This window comes from Saccostrea cucullata, unplaced genomic scaffold (genome assembly GCF_032062105.1).
Source record: "Saccostrea cucullata isolate Sc308-1 unplaced genomic scaffold, CSIRO_AGI_Scuc_v1 ctg551, whole genome shotgun sequence".
Classification (NCBI taxonomy): domain Eukaryota; kingdom Metazoa; phylum Mollusca; class Bivalvia; order Ostreida; family Ostreidae; genus Saccostrea; species Saccostrea cuccullata.
Genome location: NW_026920663.1, coordinates 125718 through 149461, shown reverse-complemented (window position 1 = coordinate 149461; position 23744 = coordinate 125718). Strand labels below are relative to the sequence as shown.

The 23744-nt window shown below is 30.8% G+C and overlaps 2 protein-coding genes across 2 annotated transcripts; one reads left to right on the top strand and one right to left on the bottom strand.

Annotated features, from left to right (window-relative positions):
• Positions 1-8143: 8143 nt before the first annotated feature.
• On the top strand, positions 8144-12987 carry LOC134254784 (uncharacterized). Its single transcript, XM_062737310.1, has 4 exons — positions 8144-8216; positions 10367-10442; positions 11818-12014; positions 12689-12987. The coding sequence occupies exons 1-4, from the start codon at positions 8165-8167 to the stop codon at positions 12985-12987; spliced, it is 624 nt and encodes a 207-aa protein (XP_062593294.1). The 5' UTR covers positions 8144-8164.
• Positions 12988-14130: 1143 nt separating this feature from the next.
• Positions 14131-23077, bottom strand: LOC134254753 (fibrinogen-like protein A). The gene is made up of 6 exons (XM_062737282.1): positions 22790-23077; positions 18200-18254; positions 16092-16618; positions 15251-15350; positions 14851-15015; positions 14131-14509 (listed from the first exon to the last, which is right to left on the bottom strand). Exons 2-6 carry the CDS (start codon positions 18201-18203, stop codon positions 14259-14261), a joined length of 1047 nt encoding a protein of 348 aa, XP_062593266.1. The 5' UTR covers positions 18204-18254; positions 22790-23077; the 3' UTR covers positions 14131-14258.
• Positions 23078-23744: the final 667 nt, after the last annotated feature.

Here is a 23744-nt window from a genome sequence, read left to right as displayed (position 1 = left end):
CGCTGAGTTATTTCTTTGTACTAAAATCTTTTTTTTTTTACTATCACAACTGATTTTAGTGTTGGAGAATATAAACAAGCAACATTTAAAAACGATTTTCCCTCTTGAATTCAAAATATTCAACAATTGACAATTATCGTCTTTTACAATTGAAATTATGAACCAAACTACAGATTGCAGAATATGTAATCTTCCGAGTCAAATTAAATCTGACGGTTTGATTACAATTTTGTAGACTGAAGGTATCCGATCCGAATGGGACTCAGATTCAATGGAATAGAATGCATAATGAATATATATGGGCCCAACACTCAGTATATTTAGCCAAAAATATCATATTTTAGTATCAGTGTGTAAGACTTGGAGATGTCCTAATTTATTATACTTTCTCCTGACCTTGGAGATATCCTCTTTGATTTTATTCAATACAAATTAATTCTCAAAACTAATCTTGATACCAAAAATAGTTTTCAGATTTTTTTATTCCTTTTATTAAGGAGGAATGCCATACAAACTTTTTATTTTATAGATCTCTGAGTCAACCTTTTTAAACAATGTTTTCAGCATTGAAAGGCCGACATTAGCTCTCAATTATTTTATATGAATTTTTTTGTATTTTGTCAAAGAAAATGAAAAAAAATATTTACATCCAAATTAGATGCTTTGTTGTAAAAATTTTGCTGTAAAAGGAATGTATAACATGAATATCTAATGAAATATGTAAAGAAAAGCCGTAAAGATATTAAAAAAATTTAAATAAAAAAATATTTATGAAAATAAAACATATAATTTGTGAATATTTTTTAAACTTGTGGTTAAAATCTTCTTAAAACCATTCACAACTGGGGAGAACATGTTCATTAATCATATTTATGAAAGAAATTGAAACGAGATGGCCAAATTTTAGAGAAATTAATTTTTTTAATTTTGGCCAATCCCGATCAAAATTTAACCTATCCCAACCATAACAATGTACAATTATTGGAAATAAATAACATTTTCCCGAAAGCACTTGTCTGATTAGGTGTTATAAGGGTTAAAACATTATTGAACTTGACAAGAAAATAGATTTCTTCATTGCAAATACATGGAGAGGCAATAAATTAGCATTTTATTCACTTTGTGTTAATTTTGATCGGGATCAGTTTAATTTTGATTCGGTTACGTCCAAATATTAAAAAAATTAATTTCTGTAAAATTTCTCAATTTAGATTAAATTTCTTTTTAAAATATGATTGACAAACATGTTGTCCTCAGTTGTGACTAGTTTTATGGTGTTTTTAACCATAGGTTTTAACAATATTCACATATAATGTGTTTTATTTTCATAAATAATTTTTTATAAAAACAAATTAAAAAGTCTTACCAGTCTTTCTTTACATATTTTATTAGAAATTCATATGATGCATTCATTTACAGCAAACTTTTAACTAGAAAACAACTTATTTGGATATAAATATTTTTTTTCACTTTCTTTGAAAAAATACCAAAAAAATCATATAAAATACAGTGTAATTAAGAGCTAATATCGGCCTTTCAATGCTGAAACCATTGTTTAAAAAGGATGGCTCAAAGATCTATAAAATAAAAAGTTAGTATGGCATTCCACCTTAAATATTTATTTCCAAAACAACATTTATCGAAATCCCTGGTATTTATTTTTTATAAATAATTTCAAAATAGTTATAACTTCTTTCCAAAGACTTATATTGGTCTGATACCTTATAAATGACCTTTTGATCCATTCAACATAACTCCGTTTTTTTTTTTTATTTTTTTTTTTTTTTGGGGGGGGGGGTTGTAGGGCTCGATGGTTTATATTTAATTAAATATGTGAAATATAAAATTCACATAGAAATCGTTGTTACATGTTCATGTATACCTGTAATACCGTGTAATAACCTTTCAGGGAATAAGACAAAGAATGGGTGGACTTAACGCCCTATTTTGGATCTTTTTGAGACTCCTCTACCAAGCTGTAAATGAAGTGAATCCAATATATATTACGGGCTACGAAAAGAGCTACATATATATGTAGGACTCCAAAGTGCTATGGGACTCCAAAGTCCGATGGCCACGCCAAAGTCCGATGGTTTGCGCCAAATCCCGATGGTTTGACACGTCAAAGTCCGATGGTGCAGAAAACAACGTTTATGACGTCATAGTACTACTTTGCAAAAATGCGATGCCGCGCCATGCCACGGCCCGATTGTTAAAAATAAATACAAATGAATATTAAATGCAAAGACTAACCCTAATCTTTTGGATATAGGTGCGAGACTAACACTTATCAGTCGAAAAATGTGTAACAACCATAAGATCTTGGATGGGTGCATGGCGAATCTAAATCAGTCCAATAGTGTGCGAGGACTAACCATAAAATTTCTTGAAACACATTGGTGTTCAAGAATTAACCCAATCAATCGAATGGTGTACAAGGACTTACCCTAATAGCTCTGGTGGGCAAAAACAATAAGCAAAATCAGTAAAATTGTAAGCGGGACAAATACTAAATCGATGGATTTTGAATGCAGGACAACGTCATGACGTCAGACTATTGTTATAAACGTATTATCATAAACGTTGATTGTTCGTTCGCACCATCGAACTTTGGCGTGTCAGACCATCACATTTTAAGGTCGCGTGTCTCATAGGAAACGAGCCATCGGACTTTGGCGTGACCATCGGACTTTGGGGTCCGTAAGACAGCGAGCCATCGGGATTTGGCGCAGGCCATCGGAGTTTGGCGAGACCATCGGACTTTGGCGTCACCATCGCACTTTAGAGTCTTACATATATATACTTGGTTATATTAGGTGGAACATTTGTGGAAAAACAATGCCATGTTGTCATGTATTGAAATTGAAGCAACGATACATGAGTATCGTCTTCCGGAATTCGACATGTACCCGGAGTGGTTTTTATGTCACACGATCAATATTTATAGGAGGCAGGGCTATCGATGGGCGTCATTGTTGACATCTCTCTCTCTCTCTCTCTATCTATCTCTCCAGAAATTTGAATACGTGTTTAGCATATTACAGCAATATTATTATTTTAAAAATGTGATGACACACAAAATTAAAACAATATTTATTTTGCTAAATTCTGAAAACGGCAACAAACCACGCTCAAAGACATAATTTAGATCGAGGTCAGGTTAAAGAATACAGTGTAACTATTTTCACGAGTGCACTTGCAGGTGGACATCACGTGATGAATTTTAGTATTAAACAGGTCAATCGAAGACATAACAATGAAAGCGAGAAGTTTCTTTCGAACATGTTTTTTGTTAAATTAATTGTGAGCACACGTTTGTCGGCTCTTCTCCTTTTAATATAATATTATTTTGTTCAATAAACAACAACTTTCTTAAGAACAGCCGACAAACATGTGCTGACTATGTATTCAGACGATGAAAAACGCGTGACACTGATTATCTATTGATATTCAAGAAATCTTCCGGCACCATGCCTTCGATATTTATTTAGTTTACCTAAAAAAAAGCGTTTTAAATTCACATCCGTACAATAAATACATAGTTAAGACATCAGGGGTTTATATGATGAAAAAAAAAATAAACATTTTGTGAAACTTAAATTTGTTGCATTTTTTCTGGCCATTTAAGTCAACCCATTCTTTATTAAATTCGGTAACATGTCAACTTGATGCACAAGGACTGATGCATTCCTCATTATAACTTAGGATACCAAAAAAATATGAGTTACTTTGTCATTGATAAATCTACAGGAGCTGGAAGTTAGTAGAGTTACTGTAATATTAAATTCTGGTGGGAGCCGTATATTTTCATGGGGATGTTATTGATTTGACCCACCGTAAATTAGAATAATCTTTCCATTGATAATATTCGGCAGAAAAAATTATTAATCTTCCAGTTATTTCACAGACAATAATGTTTCATTTACTTTTTTTAATTTAATTTGCATTCTTAATCATAATTTAAAAAAAAAAAACTTGAGTTCGTATTTAATTATTTTCTCGCTATGTCAATTCAAGGTAGTCGTAGATTTCCGAATTTTCATTTTAACAAGAGAAAAGCCCGCATATTCATATCAGTTACTAGTAAACCCATGTAGATAACTGGATTGTCCAAACTGACCATTCAGATTTGACACGCGTTATGCCACCGTCCCCGCCACTGAGTAATCACAATTGTGAGCACTACCGAAATCGTTGTCACGGTCTTTGGTTGTAAATTTCATCCTGTCTGCGCACTCCGTGTAACTTCCGGTAGAGGTGAAAGGATCTCCTATTGTGAAAAAAAAATACCTAAATTTGAACCCCATCTTGAATTGTTTCAAAATAGGCTAAAATGTAAATTTTTGGGTTTTTCCGACAAGAAAAAGAGGTGAATGTGTGCAATTTAAAGAACGTCTTGTTTCACATTATCAGTTTTACCGGTACCTGAAATGTTTAGCACATGTTCATTAAACCTATATACGTATTACTGCATGTTACAAATTAATTCTACATCCGTAATACATGTATGTTCCTTGAAAAATACATGAAGTTCAATTTAGACATGACATAGGTTCTTTATAAATCTACGCCATAATTTTTTTTCAATTGCCTTATTTCTAATTTTTGCTTTTACAAAACCCTTCGTGCATTCGTGGTTGGAAGTATGCCGAATGTTGTTCTGGGAGGCATCATCGATAAAGAAAGATCTGTGTTACCATACAGCGATGTCTAAATAAGTAAATACTTAATACCTATCAAAAATGCATATTCTGATTAAGCAACCATACTTCACTTGGTATGTTCAGACTTCATACTGTAATAAAAGTTAACAATCAATACGTTTTTTTTTTTCGTATAAAATGGCACTTTTACATCAACAACAATGCAAGAAAGCTTGCCTAAAAGGAACTTACAAATATATTTAGTATTGTAAACAATTTTGCTTTTTCAGTTCTAGACAAAATTGGTGACTATCTTTATCTTATTGTATTTGTTTATCGTGTTTTCAAACAATAGTGAGCGAAAGTTATTATTTTTCAAGGTACGGTTATTTATTTAAGAGGTACCGGCTGAAAATAATGAAAATAAAACAAATAATTTATCATTACAAGTTAAAATTCTTCTCAGTTGAAAGTAACAAAATAATTCATTTAGAATTTTCAGAGAGTCTAGCTCTTTATATTCCTTATATATATCCAGATCAATTTAAAACATTGGAATATTTGTTCCCCAAGATCGAGGGCGTCTGAAGTATCACCGGTCACGTATAAAGTTATTATTTCGCAATGACATTGTTTCAAAATACAGTCTGTTATTAAGTAAAATGCTGATTGACGTTGGTAGGCCATATTTACGCACATAATTTTCCGGTTGCCCAATCATTATAAGGAGTAGAATGCGGGTGTGACCAGTTGACAGGGGCTGCTTGTAGCATCTGGGCACACATCTGATGTTTTCAGAGTTTTGTGTTTGTTCTGTTTCTAATTTGAATTGATTAAAGCAACGTGAGCTGCAACTTTGATATCGGAAATTTTTATTGAACAATTATAATTTATTAACTATTGAAATAATAGAGAATTAGAACATTTATAAACTTCTGTCGTTCATATTTGCGATGGAAGAACTATTTATGTGCTTAGATTGAAACAAAACTACAATATTGTCGCCCTGTGCAATACTGATTTCTTATATATTACATGTACTATATGTTCAGTTGCACAACAATAATTTCTCTGAAACAATCTAATACTTTCTTTTAGTCCAAATCATCATAAAGATTTAAATTATATACAAATTAATCTCATTTATCGTTACAAAACATTTTAAAAGCAAAATTAAAGTCTCAAAAGTGCAGCTCATATGGCTTTAAATGGAACAGTTTTCCATATTTTCTTCATCCATTTTGATTTGCCTAGTATTTTAACTAGGTGACCTTATTTAAACACGTTATACATAAGGTAACACATCCTACCCCACTCCATCCTCCATAGAGAGGCAAAAACACTATTTCTGTCCTTCCTTTAGTAATCATTCGTTAGTTGGTTGTATGTTGTTTAACGTCTCTTACGATATTTTCCATTCATATGGAGATGCCACCACTTGTCAGTGGAGAGATACAAATTTCGTTCTATACTCGGCACTAAGGGCTATATATTAAGCAGTGGGGGATCTTTTTCGTTCAAACATCTACTGCGACAGGGGGCCTCGGTTTATACTGTCTCATCCGACGGACCGGTCTCCACGTCCCACAGTGGGAATCGAACATGCGACTTAAGCATCAACTCCTTACTTTGCGACCGTAGAGCAGACCCTCTAACCAATGCGCCATGCTGGCAACAGTGATCATTCGTAATACAATAATAGCTATTTTTACCTGCTTTCTTTATGAAATTTCCATAGCATATACAGTTGGAGGGGGAAAAGGGAAAAGCCAAATAATGTAAAAAAAAATGTTTTGATTTTAAGTTCACGTAGCAATTATAATGCCTCTTGTTTGAATTCCAATATCGGTTCGTTAATTGAAACACAGGGCACTCATTACTCCATGTCAATCGAAGACACATAAAGAAAACCAAACCCCTTTATTTAGGTACATTATCATTTCATATATATCCACTGAGATAACTTTAAGCGTATCCTGCTTTAAAATGGGATAAAAAAAAATTGTTCTGTATTATAAAAAGTTAGGGACAACGAACAGGGATCGATCTCATAAAAAAACTAAAATCAATACAAATCTCCGGACATGGCATAAAACACAACCCAGGAAATTCCAGAGTTTAGATCTGATGTCTAGGAAGAGAAAGCAAATCTTCTTGTAAAATTTCTATATATAAATTCTTCAATTAATGGTTTTAAACACATGATGAGTTGTACTTGTACATCTATGTATTGATCAGACTGTCGGAATATTCCGAAGTAAAGGACTATATATGATAAGAGCCAATTTTGGCCCCCTAAAAATCAACAATTAGGAATGACATTCAATTATGTTGAATTGATATTTATTTTGTAGAAGAGATTATATTAGAAATATTTTTAATATATTTTAAAAAGTATTAAAAAGAGCCTTAAAATTGGTTTGAAACACGTCAGAAAAATACTACATAAAAATAGGTTATTGTAAAGTAAGGTCATTACAAGATTTTAAGAAATATGACTGCATTTATTACGAAAATCGTGTCTATTAATGTAAGTCTTCCCCCACTAGCTTCAATTTTAGGAAATTAAGATACAATGGCTGCCTGTATTTATAGACTTGTAATATCACACGATTCTTGTAATTTTTATTTACTCTAATGAAGCAGATGTATTTAATAAAAATCTTATTTCTTGACATCTCATGGTTTCCCGGTGAGAGATGTTTTAGGTAGGAAAGAGTAGCAAAGAGATTAAATTAAAATGAAATCTACATTAACAGTGTAAATAATAAATGGTAACTTAAGGTGTAAATAACTCATTTTTAATTTTGCAGTTCTTAAAAAGCAATATTGATTCAAATTTTAAAAAGTTTAAATTCTCTCCTCATGATTTCGGCGTAAAATCTTTTTTTAAAAATTTGCATATGTTTTTCTCGTCATTTATTATTACATATGAATCTGCGTAATAAAATTAAATCTGAGACTTGACCTTTTCTAATGAATCCTAAAAGATTTTGACATTCTTGATGCTTGTTTCTAATTGTCACAAGGTTGTGGATTCCAGTACTTGTAAGATGGCTCAAAGTGCTTCATTTCCCAAAAGACTTCATTCGTGAGGGGTAAACTAATATGTGTGAATTACTCCAAAGTATTTTGCGTCACTGTGTTTTCCAACTACTTAAGAAAACGTCTATAAATATCAATGCTAATTCTGCAAAAATTAGCATTGCATTGTCAAGATTCTCAATTAAGGTAAGATTTTTTTTAGTGAAGAGCGACTACATTTAACTTTGTGATTAAATTTAAAATCTAATGAACTGCATTTTTTTATTAAGTTTCAAGTAAATATTCTCTTGCAATAAAATTATTGTAGCTCTTGAATCTTTTTAAAACAAATTTAATTATTTCTAGTTTAAAAAATATTTAAAATGGTCACTGAAAATTTCTCAAACTTTTGATTAATTGTTACATATCAAAAGGGACCTTCTGCAAAACATGTAAATTATATTCCTTTCAAACAATTATTTGTAGATTAACTAATAATGCATTGGAAGCCCTTTCTTCTGGTATTGTTGATTTTCATAATAAATGAAGGTAAGAAAAATACATTTGCTCAAACAGTAATTAAAATCTAGGAAAGATGAAAATTAATCTATTTAACCCTTAAATTTACCATACCTTAATATTGGATTTATGCCTACGTTTACGTTTTGTTTACATTGTTTATTTAGGTTTATCTTATTTATGAAATACTTACAGAAATAGGACATAGCTCAGAGACTGTTTTGCAAAGTTTCGAAATTTAACCAGATTCTACCTTTTAAGCGGGTTTTTTTTTCAAATTCATTAATGCATAAATTTCATTTTTTCAAATAAACTTTTAGGTGTATAAAATAAGTCTGAACGAATAATCGCGCGTATTATATAATCGCATAATAAATTATTATTCAATTAAAATGGGAAAATCTTGCAATAAGATGGTTTTGTGATATATTAAATTCTATACCTTCAAGGTGTTGCCAGATCATAAGATGCCTGAAAATACCTTACATGTAATTGTTAATATTCATGAATATAAACCAGTGATTTCATTTCTTTTTCATTTTAAGTTGATATTTTTTACTTTATTGATAGTAAGAAAAAATATGAAATTAATGTAGAAACAAAGTTGTTTCAATGTTGAACACTAGACATATATCCATTCTTTGAAGTTGATAGTTAAAACTGATATATACATTGAATTATGCGAGACAAAAGTTATATTATTTTATTATCATGTTATATCTAAATCTAATAACTTATGGTTCTTTAGCCCATGTTTGATGGAAAAGTACATGCACTTTCAGTATTTTAAAGAGGCTGGGGGTGGCAACCATTTTCAGACTATTTCGATCTCCTTTAGAAGAAGAGCTCCATATAAAGATATACAAAAATGATCAAATTTTAAAAATAAAATGTATAAATTTTTTCTTTGCCAAATGATAGTTATCACCTTAAGATACCTTATCTTAAAAATAAGTTAAATCTGGTGGTTAATTTGTTATTAATTTGTTGACCCCTCAGCCTCCTTAATAACTTTAAAGTTATCTAAATTTCCTACATGTAACTCTATGGGTATTGAATACAAGAGTTTTAAAAATACCATTCATCAAGAAGTGCCGTTGAAAAGTTTTATTATGATAGAAAATATATAGTCCTGGGTACTACAAATGTAGCAAATTACTTTGAAAAGTAATTTATTAATGTAAAGTCAGTTTGATATTTCCCTTTTTCAAATTACAATTAAATTACATGCTTTAAAAGATATGCAATGAATTAAATTACGATTACTTTGAAAAAAATCACATTTTATTTATTGATTTATTATTCATTGTTTATTTTTTGTAAATTTTTATAACCCTTGTGCATTAATATACAGACTGTCATTGAATAAAAGAAGCCACTGTTCAAATAAATTCAGATTACTTTAGACATTGCTTATTTTTGTGTGTGTTAGGGTGTGTGTGTGTGTTTTTTTTTTTTTTTTTTTTTTTTTAATTGCTATTTCGAAATAAACAGCTGTGAGATTTAAGGGATATCTATGGCCAAGACGATATATTTTTAATTAGTGACACATGCACGTTCCTATCCTTTACTATTACTGATAAAAACATAAAAGAATGGAAAGTGTCATGGCTGAATAGAAGACTAGAATTAAAATTAAGATTAAAAAAAGCATTTTAAAACAAAAATTCACATTAGGATGAAAATAAATATTCTAAAATTCAGATTATTATTGTTTAATCAGTGAATATATATTTAAATATATTATTATAATAATACACAAGTAAATATAATGTTTATATAACGGAATATTTTAGAATGATTTACGATATAATAACCATAAAATGAGGATGTTAAGAAGAAATAATATCATAAAAATGTATTTTGAAGTTAACGGAAATGTAGTTTTAAAATGATTGAAATTACATGGGTTTTTTCAGTATTTAGTCAATTAAAGTAAAAGTAATTAAAAAATGTTCAATTACAAATTACTTCCAATTTTTTTAAAAATGTAATTGATATTAGTCGATTGCAATCACCTTTTTCAATTACCCCATCCCTGTGAAGAATATTCAAAAAATCATTCTTATTATGCAGAAGATATTTGCAGCTTCCAATACAAAAAGAGAGTGTTATTCTATTGGTTCTTTAGCATTACTTTTGATGTTTCTTGATTACGATTTCTTCATTTTTTTACTAAGGAACATCACGTTCAGAGAAGGCCACTGAGGACAATGGCGTGATTACAAGTCCCTTCCATAACCAAAATTTGAAAAGGTGACATATGATTCATATCCAAAAATAAGGTTTTATACTTATAATGTTTGCTAAGTAGATACAGGTTAGGTTTTAGAATATGACAGCTTTTTTGATACTAAGTACACTGACATTTTCAATTTTGCAAATTAATCTATTTTTCTTGTCAATGAAACATAACTTATTATTTCCAATATGCTTGCTAAAACAGGGAGAAGTAGGAAATGGTATAAAATCAGTGTTTCATTCAGAATTTTAATACATTCGTTGAATACAGTGAAATAATTTAGAATAGATTAATTCAGTTTAACTTTGAAACGAGTTATTAGATCGGATAAAATACATATAGTCATGGGCTGTATTGATTATCAAAATTAAATACCATTTTGGACGGAAATTGCTATATGCTTTTGTGGATGCAGAGCAACCATCTACACAACAGCAATCCCCTTTCTAATAAATAAACATATGCTAAGTTTGGTCATGGGTTCACTTTTATTCTTTGATAAAGAAGGAATTGGATTCCAGGAGCAAATTTGTCAAATATTTAGTAATTATTAGTCATATTTGCAAACTTCTTCAAGAAATATTTTGTGTACAGAAAATCACTCTAGTAATAAACATCTTTCACGCACATTAAAGTGTGGTCGGATGGCAAAGTCTACATATTGTATTGAATATTGATCTGTATAGACTCACATTTGAGGTCTCTCCATTATACGTTTGATTTGCATTACCGGAACTATTCAAATTAAAGGCACATTTGGTCGTCTGACTGGGGCAGCATGATGTTGTGGATATAATACAACATGTAAACCTTGATCCAATTTAAATTTAAATTAAAATCCAATTTAGATCTCATCCGATAAACAGATACCTACGATCAACAACACATCTACATGTAAATTGAAATCGTTGTCTTTCTACTCTCCATGCCTGTTGAGTCTACTAAAATAGAATGTTTAATGTTCGTTTTGTCAGCATTTTTTCATCGACTTTCAACATATTGTTTACATGATTATATTACGTTTGCCACAGAAAACCTGCAAGATTTGTTCAATTTTTTTTTTACAAAAGAGTGCACTAAAAACTATAACTCTTCCATAACGGAAATAGAAAGTATTGGAATTCACGAAGTTCATGCTATCTAAACAGGCCCGGTTACTGCATGCGCAATATACATTGTATTGTGGGCCGAAATAAGTGATAGATTAATTTGAAATTTTGATGAGTCACAACTATATTTTTACTTTTATGATATCGTCAATTGTATACAGCAATATGCACCATATTAAGTTTTAAAAGTCCAACACTTCACGAAGTGTGATCTGAATTATAGAATTTTTTAAATTCCATTATTTTAGTGAAAATAATTCCTAAGTTATTCATATTGCAGACATAGAGAAAAAAGGCGACTCTTGGGTGCTGAACACGAGTACTTCCGGACATATTTTTCGGAAAAGGGTCTCCTAAACGTTTACTATAGTTTGCGACATAATGGATTGATAGACGACTGGAGACCACTTGGATTACCTGCCTACACTGAAGCCATTAATACTTCAACACATTATTACAGATCACAAGCAGAAGCAGGTAAAATATCCTTTGTATTTCATAGTTTGAAAAAAATTGAAATTAATACACACATTTTATTTTTTTTATTCTTTTTACTTTTGTATACAAATGCAAATCTTTACTTAATGAATTGATAGTAATTTAGCCATTAAGAGTTTTTCGAAATGTAAATCAGTTTTAAAGTCAAATATGTTTTTAAAGTCATATCGTCTTAATATTTCAAAAAAGACATTAATAAACACAAGAGAAATAGAACTGTAACTTAAATTACAAAATTACTTTTTCTTACGTTGACAAGTACAACAAATGTATGTGTAATAAGTTATACCTTAAGAGATTCCTTTCTTTATAAAGGTGTAACTAGTACAAATAACATTACATTGACTTTGTCCTACTTCATGTTTCTTTTAATCAAAAATAAATTAAATATATTTTTCACACAAAACGTAACGGATTTTTTTTTATATCTTTTATTCTGACTTGAACATATTTAAGAAAACATAAAAATACTTCACGATTAAGGAATAGTTTCTTTAGACACGTTTTCTCAATTTCATGGAATATTCTAAGTACTAAATCATCGTTGAATTCTCAAATCTAAATTATAATGACAAAGACACTTTTTAAAACAATTCAATTTGTTGTTTCATCATCATCTTTTAGGAATTAATGTAGATGCCCAGGTGAATCAGCCTACCGGCGACGAGACGCTGCCGATCATGGTGGTGGCGACAGGGGCCATATCGCAAATATTAACAACTGGCAGAACGGACTGGAGCTTATTCAGGGTGGTCAATGGAATTATGCGTGTGGAAATACATACATAATTCGTAATGAGCTCAAGAAGAGGAGCGTCAGATACCAAGGATGGGACAGACAAGGTTTTTCGAGCCCAAGAGGAGGAAGTACGGGTCGCTTCGTGAGCAGCAGGAGAGGAGGCAGACAATTTTCTCAGAACCAAGGGCAAACAGACAGACGATTCATTTGTTAATTTTAGAGCAAAACTGAAAGAACATGTCAGGTTTTTTTATACTTGCTTAATCAAGAAGCAAGATTGTAAGTCTGAAATTTCTTTAATAAAATTTATTTCGACAGCAACACTGAGTTTAACTTATTTGTACTCTGAATCTCTCAACAATTTTACCGAAAATGAAGATTTTTTTGTTTACAAAATATAAACAAATAATATAAAAAGCTGCTTACAACACTCCTTTCCTCTATGAAATGAATAACAAAAAATATTTGACAGTAGTAGTCCTCAATAATTAACAAACTGCTTTCTGCAGTAAATCTGTTAGAAATCTTTTGAGCCATTTCATTCTGACTATTTACATTTAGTTCAATGAAGCACGGCTGAACTGAACGCCACGATCCAATTTAATGCATCGTATTTCATTGCTTCTGCTTTTCATTAGTTCACAGAAGTTTCTTAAGTTTCTTTCATTAGGGAAAGAATGCCGCTTTCCATTCCAATAGGCTAGATTGTTAAAGGCAAGCTTTGTAATTCAAAATGTTCAGCTAATATCTAGAACTGACACAATCCGTAGATGTTTCAAGAAGGGTGAAACTTGATAAAATGTATCTAGTAAGTGTTGCTACAATTATACTTGTGGTTGTTTCTAAAATTTCTTCAGGCAATAGTGCAATATTTTATGAAATTCGATGATTTGGCACATTGATGTACAGGCCCTATCCGTCATGAAAACTTGTTAGGATGCAAAACATTACACCAGGCCTGGGGGCCATAAAAGTTAGACGAGCTCACTTTCACTATATATTCCTTTGGTAAAAGTGAGATTGAGATCAAAAGCGAGCTCATCTTTTATGGCCCCCATGCAAGTATATCAATGTTTTTACTTAATAACAAACAAAAATAAATGGCTTAAAAGATATGACAAGAGAATTTGATTTGCTTGGAAACATTATCCCTTTGTCTAGCATTTAGATACTTGTTTTTCTTGTTCAAATTCATAGCCATACATTTACAGGTATTCAATATCCTTTTTGGGTCAAAAATCAAACGCACGAAGAGGGGGGGGAGTAATAATTGATTTGATAAACCGTGTTTAAAAAAAAAATGAAATGTTTCCTTTCATATCATTGACTGAAAAATAGAACAATATTTCTGTTGTTTTACAAACAATATCATATTTCCTTTATTGTTGGAATATGCACTGTTATAAGGGCAAAGTTAATAATATGCATATCAAGAAACTTGTACCTTACTTATTTATTGCCATATCAATTCAAGTTAGTTGTAGATCAAGGTTTTCGAACTTTCATTTGTACAAAAGAAAAGTCCACAAATCCGTTCCAGTTAAACCCATGTAAATAACTGGACTGTCCAAACAGACCATTCAGATTTGACCTTTGACACGCGTTGTGCCACCACCCCCCGCCACTGAGTGAAGCACAGTTGTGAGCACTATCCAAATCATTGTCACGGTCCTTGGTTGTAAATTTCATCCCGTCTGCGCACTCCGTACAACTTCCGCTAGAGGTGAAAGGATCTCCTGTTTGGACAAAAATATATACCTAAATTTGAAACCGATCTTGAATTGTTTCAAAATAGGCTAAAATGTAAAATTTTGGTTTTTTCTGCAAAGAAAACGAGGTGAAGGAGTACAACCATCTTAAATGTTTTGTCACGTGAAAGTTTGTTCGTAAAACCTATAAACATGTATTGTTTCAAGTTACAATTCTATCCTTTATATCCATTAAATAAATGTTCCTTGAAAAACTGATACATGAAGTTCAATTCAGAAATGACAAAAATTCTTTATGAATCTACGCCATTATTATTTCCATTGCCTTGTTTTCTCTTGTTTGTTTTGTAAAAAAAAAAACAACTTACCGAGCATGCCATTGTAGTTGGAAGTGTGCAGAGTGTAGTTCTGGGACGCATCATCAATAAAGAAAGTGTATTCCACAAAGCCTCTTTTACCTTGAGGTGTAGTCATTTCGATGCGTAGACGTGTGTTACCATAAATCGAGGTCAATTCATGTAAATACTTATTACCTATCAGAAAAACAAACTCTGATTTAGCTGATTTTCGAAAACCATTGCCAATCTCCGTTGACGCCTTGGTTACTAGGGTTCACTTAGGTAAAAAAAAAAAACCTCAATGTTACCAATTTTACAACACTGAATTCATGTATTTATTATATGTTTATAAATTCAAAAAACATTTGTACCATCCAGAACAATAATATAAGTATGCATATAAGTAACAACATAGCGTCCGTAAACATACCTATCCAAAAATCCGCACTCAAAGATCCGAAACCGTTTTCATAGTCTGACCAATTCTTGTCAAAACTCTGAAGCCCAGAAGAAAACCGCTTTTGAATTATCTGAAATTTCAATTTTCCTAAAAGAAGTACTTTGTCAAAGTGATTTTCAAGTCAGGGTTGAAGAAGAAAAACATTGAATAGGGCATTTTATATATTTAATTTTTTTTTATTAAGAAAGGGCTTTGATATGATACTCATGTTTTCGTCATATATATTAACATGTGCATACATGAATATTTCTTTACTGAAGGACAGATACAAACAGAAATATAGATGCCTGGATTGGTATATTTTTTTCACCTATTTGCTTATAAATGATGTGACTAATGAATTCCTAAATAATGAAGAATTTCTAAACTTTCTATGATGTTCAAATTTAATTCAACTTTTCTGCAACCATCCTTATTAATCGATGCATTTTTTATTACTTAAAATCACATTATTGTAAAAATTTAAATGAAAATAAAACTTTGTGCGCTTTTACTTATTCATTTTTCTCTTATAACTTTTTTTCAGAATTTTAAATTCAACATTTTTGTATCATCTGTCCTTTAGCTGGAAATGCATTATCAATCTTAAACAAGTTAACATAATTCTACAAGTTTTATCGCTTATCGAACTTCTGTATATGGATTAAAACATTTTAAATCATTCAGAAAGCTTTCTAGGTTTACAATCTACTATTCGAAGTTTATCAACTGCAAATGTTATCATGAAACGACAAGACTACCAAAGGCAAAATAAAAGGACTTTTGTATCTGGGCTTCTTGTCATTTTCTTCAATTACCATGCGTGACTTACCGTCCATTTATGATTATTTACTGTATCCATGACACAGAAAACAGTTTTGTTGTTACCCAGCAGGAACTCTCCCGTTGTCACACTGGAGGTATTTAATGCACAGTTACAGTCAAAGCAGACGTTTCCATCTTGTGTTGTTGTGATTTGTAATGATGTTGTCTGAGGTGTTATAGTAGAGATGGCGTTTGTGGATGTTGTTTCTGTTAATGTGTTGGAGATGGCATTTGTCATTGTTGACTCTGATGTTGTTACAGTTGTAGAGATGGTATCTTTGGTTGTTGACTCTGTTGTTGCGGCCGAGACGCTGTCTTGAGTTGTTGATTCTGCAGTAGTAGTGAAAAGGTTAGCTTCGGTCGTTGGCTCTGTTGTTATGGAGACGTCGTCTAAAGTTGTTGATTCAGCAATTGTTGTTGGTGTGAAGAAGTTATCTTCGGTTGTTGGTTCTTCTGTTTTTGTTGTGGTAACATAATCTATCGTGGTTGGCCTTATTGTTGTCATTGTTGTTATAGTGTTTGTGGTTGCTGAAACTTTTATGGTGGAGGAGTTTGTTATGGTGTCTGTTGCATCATTGACATCAAATTACAATTATGAAAGTTGTTCGAAAAGTTCGTGGACTCCTGTCATATCTTTTTTTTTTTTTATTTAACGTCATATGCTATCCAAATTTGGTAGAAATATTTTAACAATCAATTTGTATTTGTATTTTGTATTTGTATTAAAAAAATTTCAATTATCATGATTTATTTAAACCTATCCAGTATTTAAAAAAAAGCAAAAATCGGATCGCAGAACAGGTCAAAATTTAGTAATTCAAAAACAACACACTAAATAATATGATAATGTCTGTAGTCATATTCTCTGTAAAATGGAGCAAAAAACTAAAATGAAATCCTCGAGTTTTAAATCTAGAACTGTTATATTGATTCATATCCCAAATTATGGCTTTATATTTTGTTTCGTTGAAAAGAAAACAATTTGAGAAGATAGCTGGGTAGTCCTCATTGAAAACGACAAAAATAATGACGTTGTTGAACGTCACAGAACAGTATGTAAAGATGCAATGTTGTGTTATAGTCGGGAAAAATCCTGAATAAACTCTAAAAATATTACAGGGATGAAACATTATGCCACAAGTAAGTAGTGCATTTGTTATAAATGGTACAGGCGGTATTTGGGTGACAGAGACTCTGTATCGGACGGAAACAATCTGTGAAAAGCGGTTTACATGTATCCGGTAAAAATCTTATCAAAACCTTTGAAAAATTTGGAAGATCATAAAAAAAAATAGAGCCGCTTCAGAAATTCTATTCTTGTGAAACCACACTTGAGTGGTAAAAGAAAGTAAAACACAATAAGACAAAGGAAATTATACAACAAGAACAATTGTTAGAAAAATAAATGTCAAGTTCTAGAAATAGGTTTTTAATAAGTGATTACTGAACTATACTGTGTGAAATGTATGTTGTTCTTATTTTTAAGAAATTCTTGACGCTATGTATTGACGTTACAGTATCGTCCGTACGTGGTTTCATGTACAAAAGATGTTGATATTAAAATGAAGTAAATTGATTTCTACTAAATCTAATAAAATGAAACTTTACACATCAACAACACTAATATTTTACACATGTTATTGCATTTTTTTTATTTCTTGAAAGTAGAACATGTGCATGTGTAACGAAGATTAACATCGTCCACGAATTTTTTGATAAACCCTCGTAAATTATGACTATCAGTATTCAGGTGTTTGAAATACTTTAATCATTGCATTGTATATGTATGTTTAAGAGCTGTAGAACATGCTGACATTTAAAAATGGTTAAAACGCTACACATAGTCCATCAACAAAACGGACAAAATGATTATATCATCAGAATTTACTGATAAGATCGATTTTACCTCTCAAAAACAATATTTTTGAAGATTGTAAAAATTTTAAACTAAAACCATTTATGCTTATTCCCAAACCAATTTAACATTTTAATCGTAAGGAATATTTTCATTCTCTCAAAAGTACAGGCACAAGCATCAGTGAAGTTCGGTCGATGGAAGGCAGGGATTCATTAGACATAAAAGTAATGGCTAGTTGGAAATAAAATTCTACATACCCATATCACACGTATTTTGTATTCTATCCCAATAACCTTGTGCACAAGGATAATTCTGAAAATAAATACAAAGAATTATGATATGCCTTACAAATTTGTTGTTCTCTATAATTACAAGTGAGATAAATCTTCTCGAATGAAATAAAACAGAAATTATAACGCCGTGATATACATGTACAACTTCAATGTTGTTGGTTAAGTGTTTGCAGCATTTAGATTATGTTATTTACAGGTTTTAGGTTGTGTAGAATCCATTGCTAGAGCTAATGCAATGGCAAAGTGTCCGTCTTCCTTCTGTTCGCATGGCATCTGTCTGTAAACGTTTTCAAAATGCGATTTCTTAAAGCAATATATGAGCTGCATTTTTGAAATTTAAATCTTTATGATCGCTTAAACTAAAATTAGCAGAAGAAAGACTTCTATATACATGTGCAATCCAATATACAGTTTTATGTAAGAAATAATTATTGTACAGGACAACAATCATGTCAACTGGATTCAATCGAAGCTTATGAATAGTTCTTCCATCGCAAATATGAATAACACAAGTTTATCAACGTTATTTTTTCTGTCATTGATAAAGTTATTTTCAATTTTGCAACAAAAAATTCCGACATCAAAGTTGCAGCTTATATTTCTCTAAACAGAGTAAGATTCATTTGATCAATAAATAAATGTAAAAATCAGGAAAGTTAAAAAGCATGCCAACTGACAATGGCTTACTTTGATTAATCAGTAGACCTATGGTCCAAGCAGAGGCAATATGTAGCTTTTATCTCTCTTTGAATCCTGCAAATCTTATCGAAACTTATGATGGAAATGAATTAAAACGAGCACAGGATCTCTCTCTCTCTCTCTCTCTCTCTCTCTCTCTCTCTCTCTCTCTCTCTCTCTCTCTCTCTCTCTCTTTAACATCTTGCATGACCCGTAAGCTCACGTCCTTTGTAAATGAATTAGTGTATACATGAGATCTTTCAAAGAAAACTGTTTAGGCTTAACAACCATGCAAATTTTATTGTATCGTGTTATCTTACTGTAACAGCAATCGGTTTACGAGGTCTTTGAAGCTTGCAGAGTCATATTTATTATTGAAAACAATTAGCATAATTGGAATAGAAAGTCCGTTAAATGCAGAATGGTTTCTATTGGTCTTTATTCTGAAAATGTGTCTATGATTTCAACCTGAAGAGAAATGATTTATTCGTCCCGAAAATACATTTTAGGAAGATTTTACACACTTTTAAGACAAAAAAGAATAAATAGTCTAAACCACGTTTTTTTTCTCTGTTAAGTTAAATCTCAAACTATAAAAAGATTACGTGCATTTAATAAGGCAAACAATGGTCAATTCTTTGACAATTTGTTATAGTTTAATTTTCGTTTTTTGATAATTCATTAAGCTATATATATAATTTGCTATATTAGCCCTTACCTCAACAATATCAATTTTTGAAAAAAAAATAAAAGTAGTTTTTTTTCTTACATCTAACATAGACGCAATATAGAATCACTACAGAAAATTGTATAAAAAAAAAACCCTATTGGGCTATTCTTTCGCTAAAATTCAAGTTTTCAAAAATGTTTGATTTAAAATTATTTTCATGGCGTCTCGTGCCTTAATATGACGAAAATGGATAAAACAAAAACCTCGTAATTAGTCACTGTAACATCAACTTATTTGTCAGTAACTACAGGGTTTTTGTTGTTAAGGCACATCATCAGTTACATAGTAATTAAGACGTCACAGGCGTATACAAAATGATGATACATTCAGAGGAAAGTGCTATAGGAAATAATATAAATATACGAGGTTCATTCAAAAAATACGTAGACAATGTTCCTCATCATCACATTATTTTTAGTTAGGTATCAGTACATTTTTATATGCAAGAATACGTTTTTGATAGATGTGTGAAGTTTCATTCTATTTGATTAAATTGAACTCATGTAAGCCAATTTTAAAAACAACATGTATTGTACCACGGAGCAAGGTTAAATACATTGTAATGTCAAAAACAACGTCAAGAAATTTTTCAAACTTACTCTGCCTTTTCATTTTACACACGGTTTGTATCGTATTCCTCGTTCATTAAAATGTAACCATAACACTTGACACCTAGTATGCTAACAATAATTTGCGTACCTTAAGTAAGAGCGTTAGTGTTTTCAAATTCTTTACAGCGTAACTCTGCTTTCACAAGTTCCGCAACAGTGAAGCGCACTTCACGTTTCATGACGTTCCTTACGATACTCTTTTGACAAGAATTTGAACTATAATCTGTGTTTTTGCAGACCGTCCATCATCCAGTTCAAAGTCTTTACCCCTCAAAAATTGTCTTTTCCAGTATAAACAAATACATGGGCTCATTCTATTTATTTTTTCTGGTTCCTCCATCATTTTTGGAGTTTGTTCCCCAATGCAAGATAAAATTTTATTGCTACTTGCAACTCCGTGACGTCCTTCAACGTCATGATTTTCTGCATTTTTTTAATCAAGATTATCTGTCTTTAGAAATCAATATCTTTTAAACACACCAATGTATTACATTAACTTTTAGCTTCTGAAGTAATACAACAATTCTTAATTTGAACATTTAAATTTTATATCGTTTAAGGCCAAATTTAAAGAGGTATGACTATACATTGTAGATATGAAAAATGTATAATTAGTAAATAACTCATTTTTTTACCCTGCTCCGTGGCCCTATTTTTGCTGAATTAAAACTTTGATAATTTTGATAAAAATCAAGATATATTCCAATTTCTTTGCCAAAAATATTTGAATCAGTTGTAAAAACAAAATATACAAATTAGGTTTAAATATGACATCAAATAAAAAAGTTACAACAAAAGTTGTTTTTGAATAACCCTCGTATTTGTCGCGTCACAAAGACTTGGGGAAACCAGAAAACAGTATTAAAGACCCTTAAGGACGTTCGATCCTGAGATTTTGAGTGGATTTTGGTCATGTCCTTTATTTGTAAAATTCTGCATCATTTTTAAGTTCTAGCATAAAATCTGAATTCTACAATGCAGACTGAACTATATTCAATGAAAAAACCGCCATTCAAGTAGAATTAAACTAGGGACTATACTTTATGGCGGAAGGTTTTTAAGACGAAAATGATCAATTTTTCCCTTTTGAACTAATATGTTTTACGGTGTGACCGTTGGGGCGACAAAATCGGAAATACCCGAACCGTTAAAGTGACGAAAGTATGACGTCAGATAAAAAGTTCTGTTGACTTAGGACGCAAACGATATTTTTATGGCATTTTGATTGCATTATTTCGTTGTTTGTAATTTTTTTCAAGTACGTTGTTGCTATGTTTTTGCCACCATGTTGCTATGCACCCAAAGGATTATTGGGAGTTTGGAATTTTTTCACGTGGACTCATAAAAATTTCTTGGAACAATTGCACAACCTGAACTTCCTTCACGTTAAAGCTCGCTACGCTGAATTGTTCGCTATTATAGTACTGTTAATTTTGGATTCCTATTTTTCCCTGCTGGTTGCACACAAAGCTGTTTTTTGCAGTGAAATGTGTTATACTGGTTCTGAAATATCTATTGAATGATTTCTCATGAATTCTATCAACAAAGTGAGACAAATATAGTATATATATCCTGAAAATTCAGGAAAGGAATGAGCCAATTTTAACGTAAAATTGACACTTTTAAGTAATATCTGAAAATTTACATCATATACATATATATTCAAGATAACTTTGACCTGTTTGCTTAAAATCAGAAAAAGTTTAAGACTTTAAAATAATTGTCTTGCTTATTAAATTTTCAAAACCAGAAAAATCACATTTTATTAGTGCAGAAAGGTCAACTAATTGATTATGCGAAGCAATTTGAAACTTTTTCTTAGTCACACTTTTAAAGGGTCTTTTTTAAACAGACTTCGAGTTCCTTTTGTTTCATGCTTTAATTGGATAAAAATAATAATGTAATTTTTAATTAAGACACAAATATCAGTGCAAAAAGGTTATATTAAATGTACTGTAGCGCCAAAAGAAGCATATTGACCCCCATTTTTTGATTTGAATTTAATTAAGCTATGTATGTAGAAACTAAAAATATACCTTTTTAAATTATCAAAAAAAATATAAATTACTTTAATATACAATTAACTGATATTCTAAATAAGTGATTTTTTTAAATTCGACACCCTTTTATTTCCCTTCAAAAAGATACATGTAAGTTATTGTCTCTATTTAAGTCCTACATATATTTAGTTTTGAGGAAAATGTGCAAAATATTTTTCTTTAGAAATGTTTCGCTAAATTCAATCCATATAATTATATAGAGAATAATAATATTCTAAAAAAAACAGTTATAAACTTATGACAAAAACACATTTAAAGGTCAACAAACCTAGCTTTTATAAAAAAAAAAAAAAAAAGTCTTTAAACAAATATAAGAATTAATTGTTCAACAAATATCTAGATGTGTCGGTATTCATTAATATGAGCATTGAACAAAAACACAAGAGGCAAAATAAAATCAAAATCTGTGTGTATATAATATAAAATCATTAACAAACAATTAAAAGTATTTTCTTCAAAATGTTTCATAGCTTACCAGTAGATACCGACGACATATATCTGTAGAGATTTTTAGCGATATTTCTGGTTCCTTTCCGACAGTCAATCGGCATTCCCGACTTTGTGCACATATTTCAATTGCAATACATTCTGAATCCTGCAAACATTTTGCTGCACAAACACTTTTTGATTGTGTCGAAGTCCGATATTTTACATGAGCAGAATTATTCTTTAAAATGTCGCCAACGAAATAGAAGTGACCATGTTCAAGATCTGCACTTTTAACAAAAACTAAATGAATGAGAATAATCAAAACTGAAAATGAAACCAACATATTCTGTTGTCACAATGAATTTTAAAAAATTGAACTACGAGTACGTTTAGCTGATTTTACATCCAAATGTTTGCATTATTATAAATGCTGAGTAAGTCAATGAAAACATCAGTGACGAACTTAATAGATTTAAGATACTGTTTTGAAAGGATAATGCCCATTGATTTGAAAGAAAGTTATTCTGAATCAATTGCATTCCCAGCATGCGATGTAAGAGAAACGATCAAAATGTGATTGGTTTTATAGATTTCTATACACAAGCATGCAAATGACATTTCAAGAACGTCATCGTAAAATACATTTACACTTGAAGTTCCACATAGTAAATAGATATCTTTTATCTTTCCTCGTAATCATGCAATTTAATTGAATTATTTAAATTTAAAGCATTTGGTTTTTTTCTTGATTAACTTATATCTAAAATTGTAACACTGTATATTGAAAATTGTTTAAATAAAAAGTAACAGCTGCACCACTGGAAGCTTAAATATGCTCTGTGCTAAAACATTTATATTTCAATATAAAATTGCATATCATGTGATGAATCTAATTAATTTATTGATGTACAATAAAACATGCTCATAACGAAGTGTATCGGACAAACAGATATGCTTCAGTATTTGCTTTATGCGTTATATATATAGAAGTGTACTCCACC

Excerpts from the sequence above, each read along its gene's own strand:
- LOC134254753 (XM_062737282.1), bottom strand. Across the intron at positions 15,016-15,250 it reads GAGTGCGGATTTTTGGATAG|GTAATAAGTATTTACATGAA; the intron begins GTATGTTTACGG and ends TTTTTCTGATAG. Across the intron at positions 14,510-14,850 it reads CAACTACAATGGCATGCTCG|GAGATCCTTTCACCTCTAGC; the intron begins GTAAGTTGTTTT and ends TTGTCCAAACAG.
- LOC134254784 (XM_062737310.1), top strand. The coding sequence starts at position 8,165 with ATGCATTGGAAGCCCTTTCTTCTGGTATTGTTGATTTTCATAATAAAT. Across the intron at positions 8,217-10,366 it reads GATTTTCATAATAAATGAAG|GAACATCACGTTCAGAGAAG; the intron begins GTAAGAAAAATA and ends TTTTTTACTAAG. Across the intron at positions 10,443-11,817 it reads CATAACCAAAATTTGAAAAG|ACATAGAGAAAAAAGGCGAC; the intron begins GTGACATATGAT and ends TTCATATTGCAG.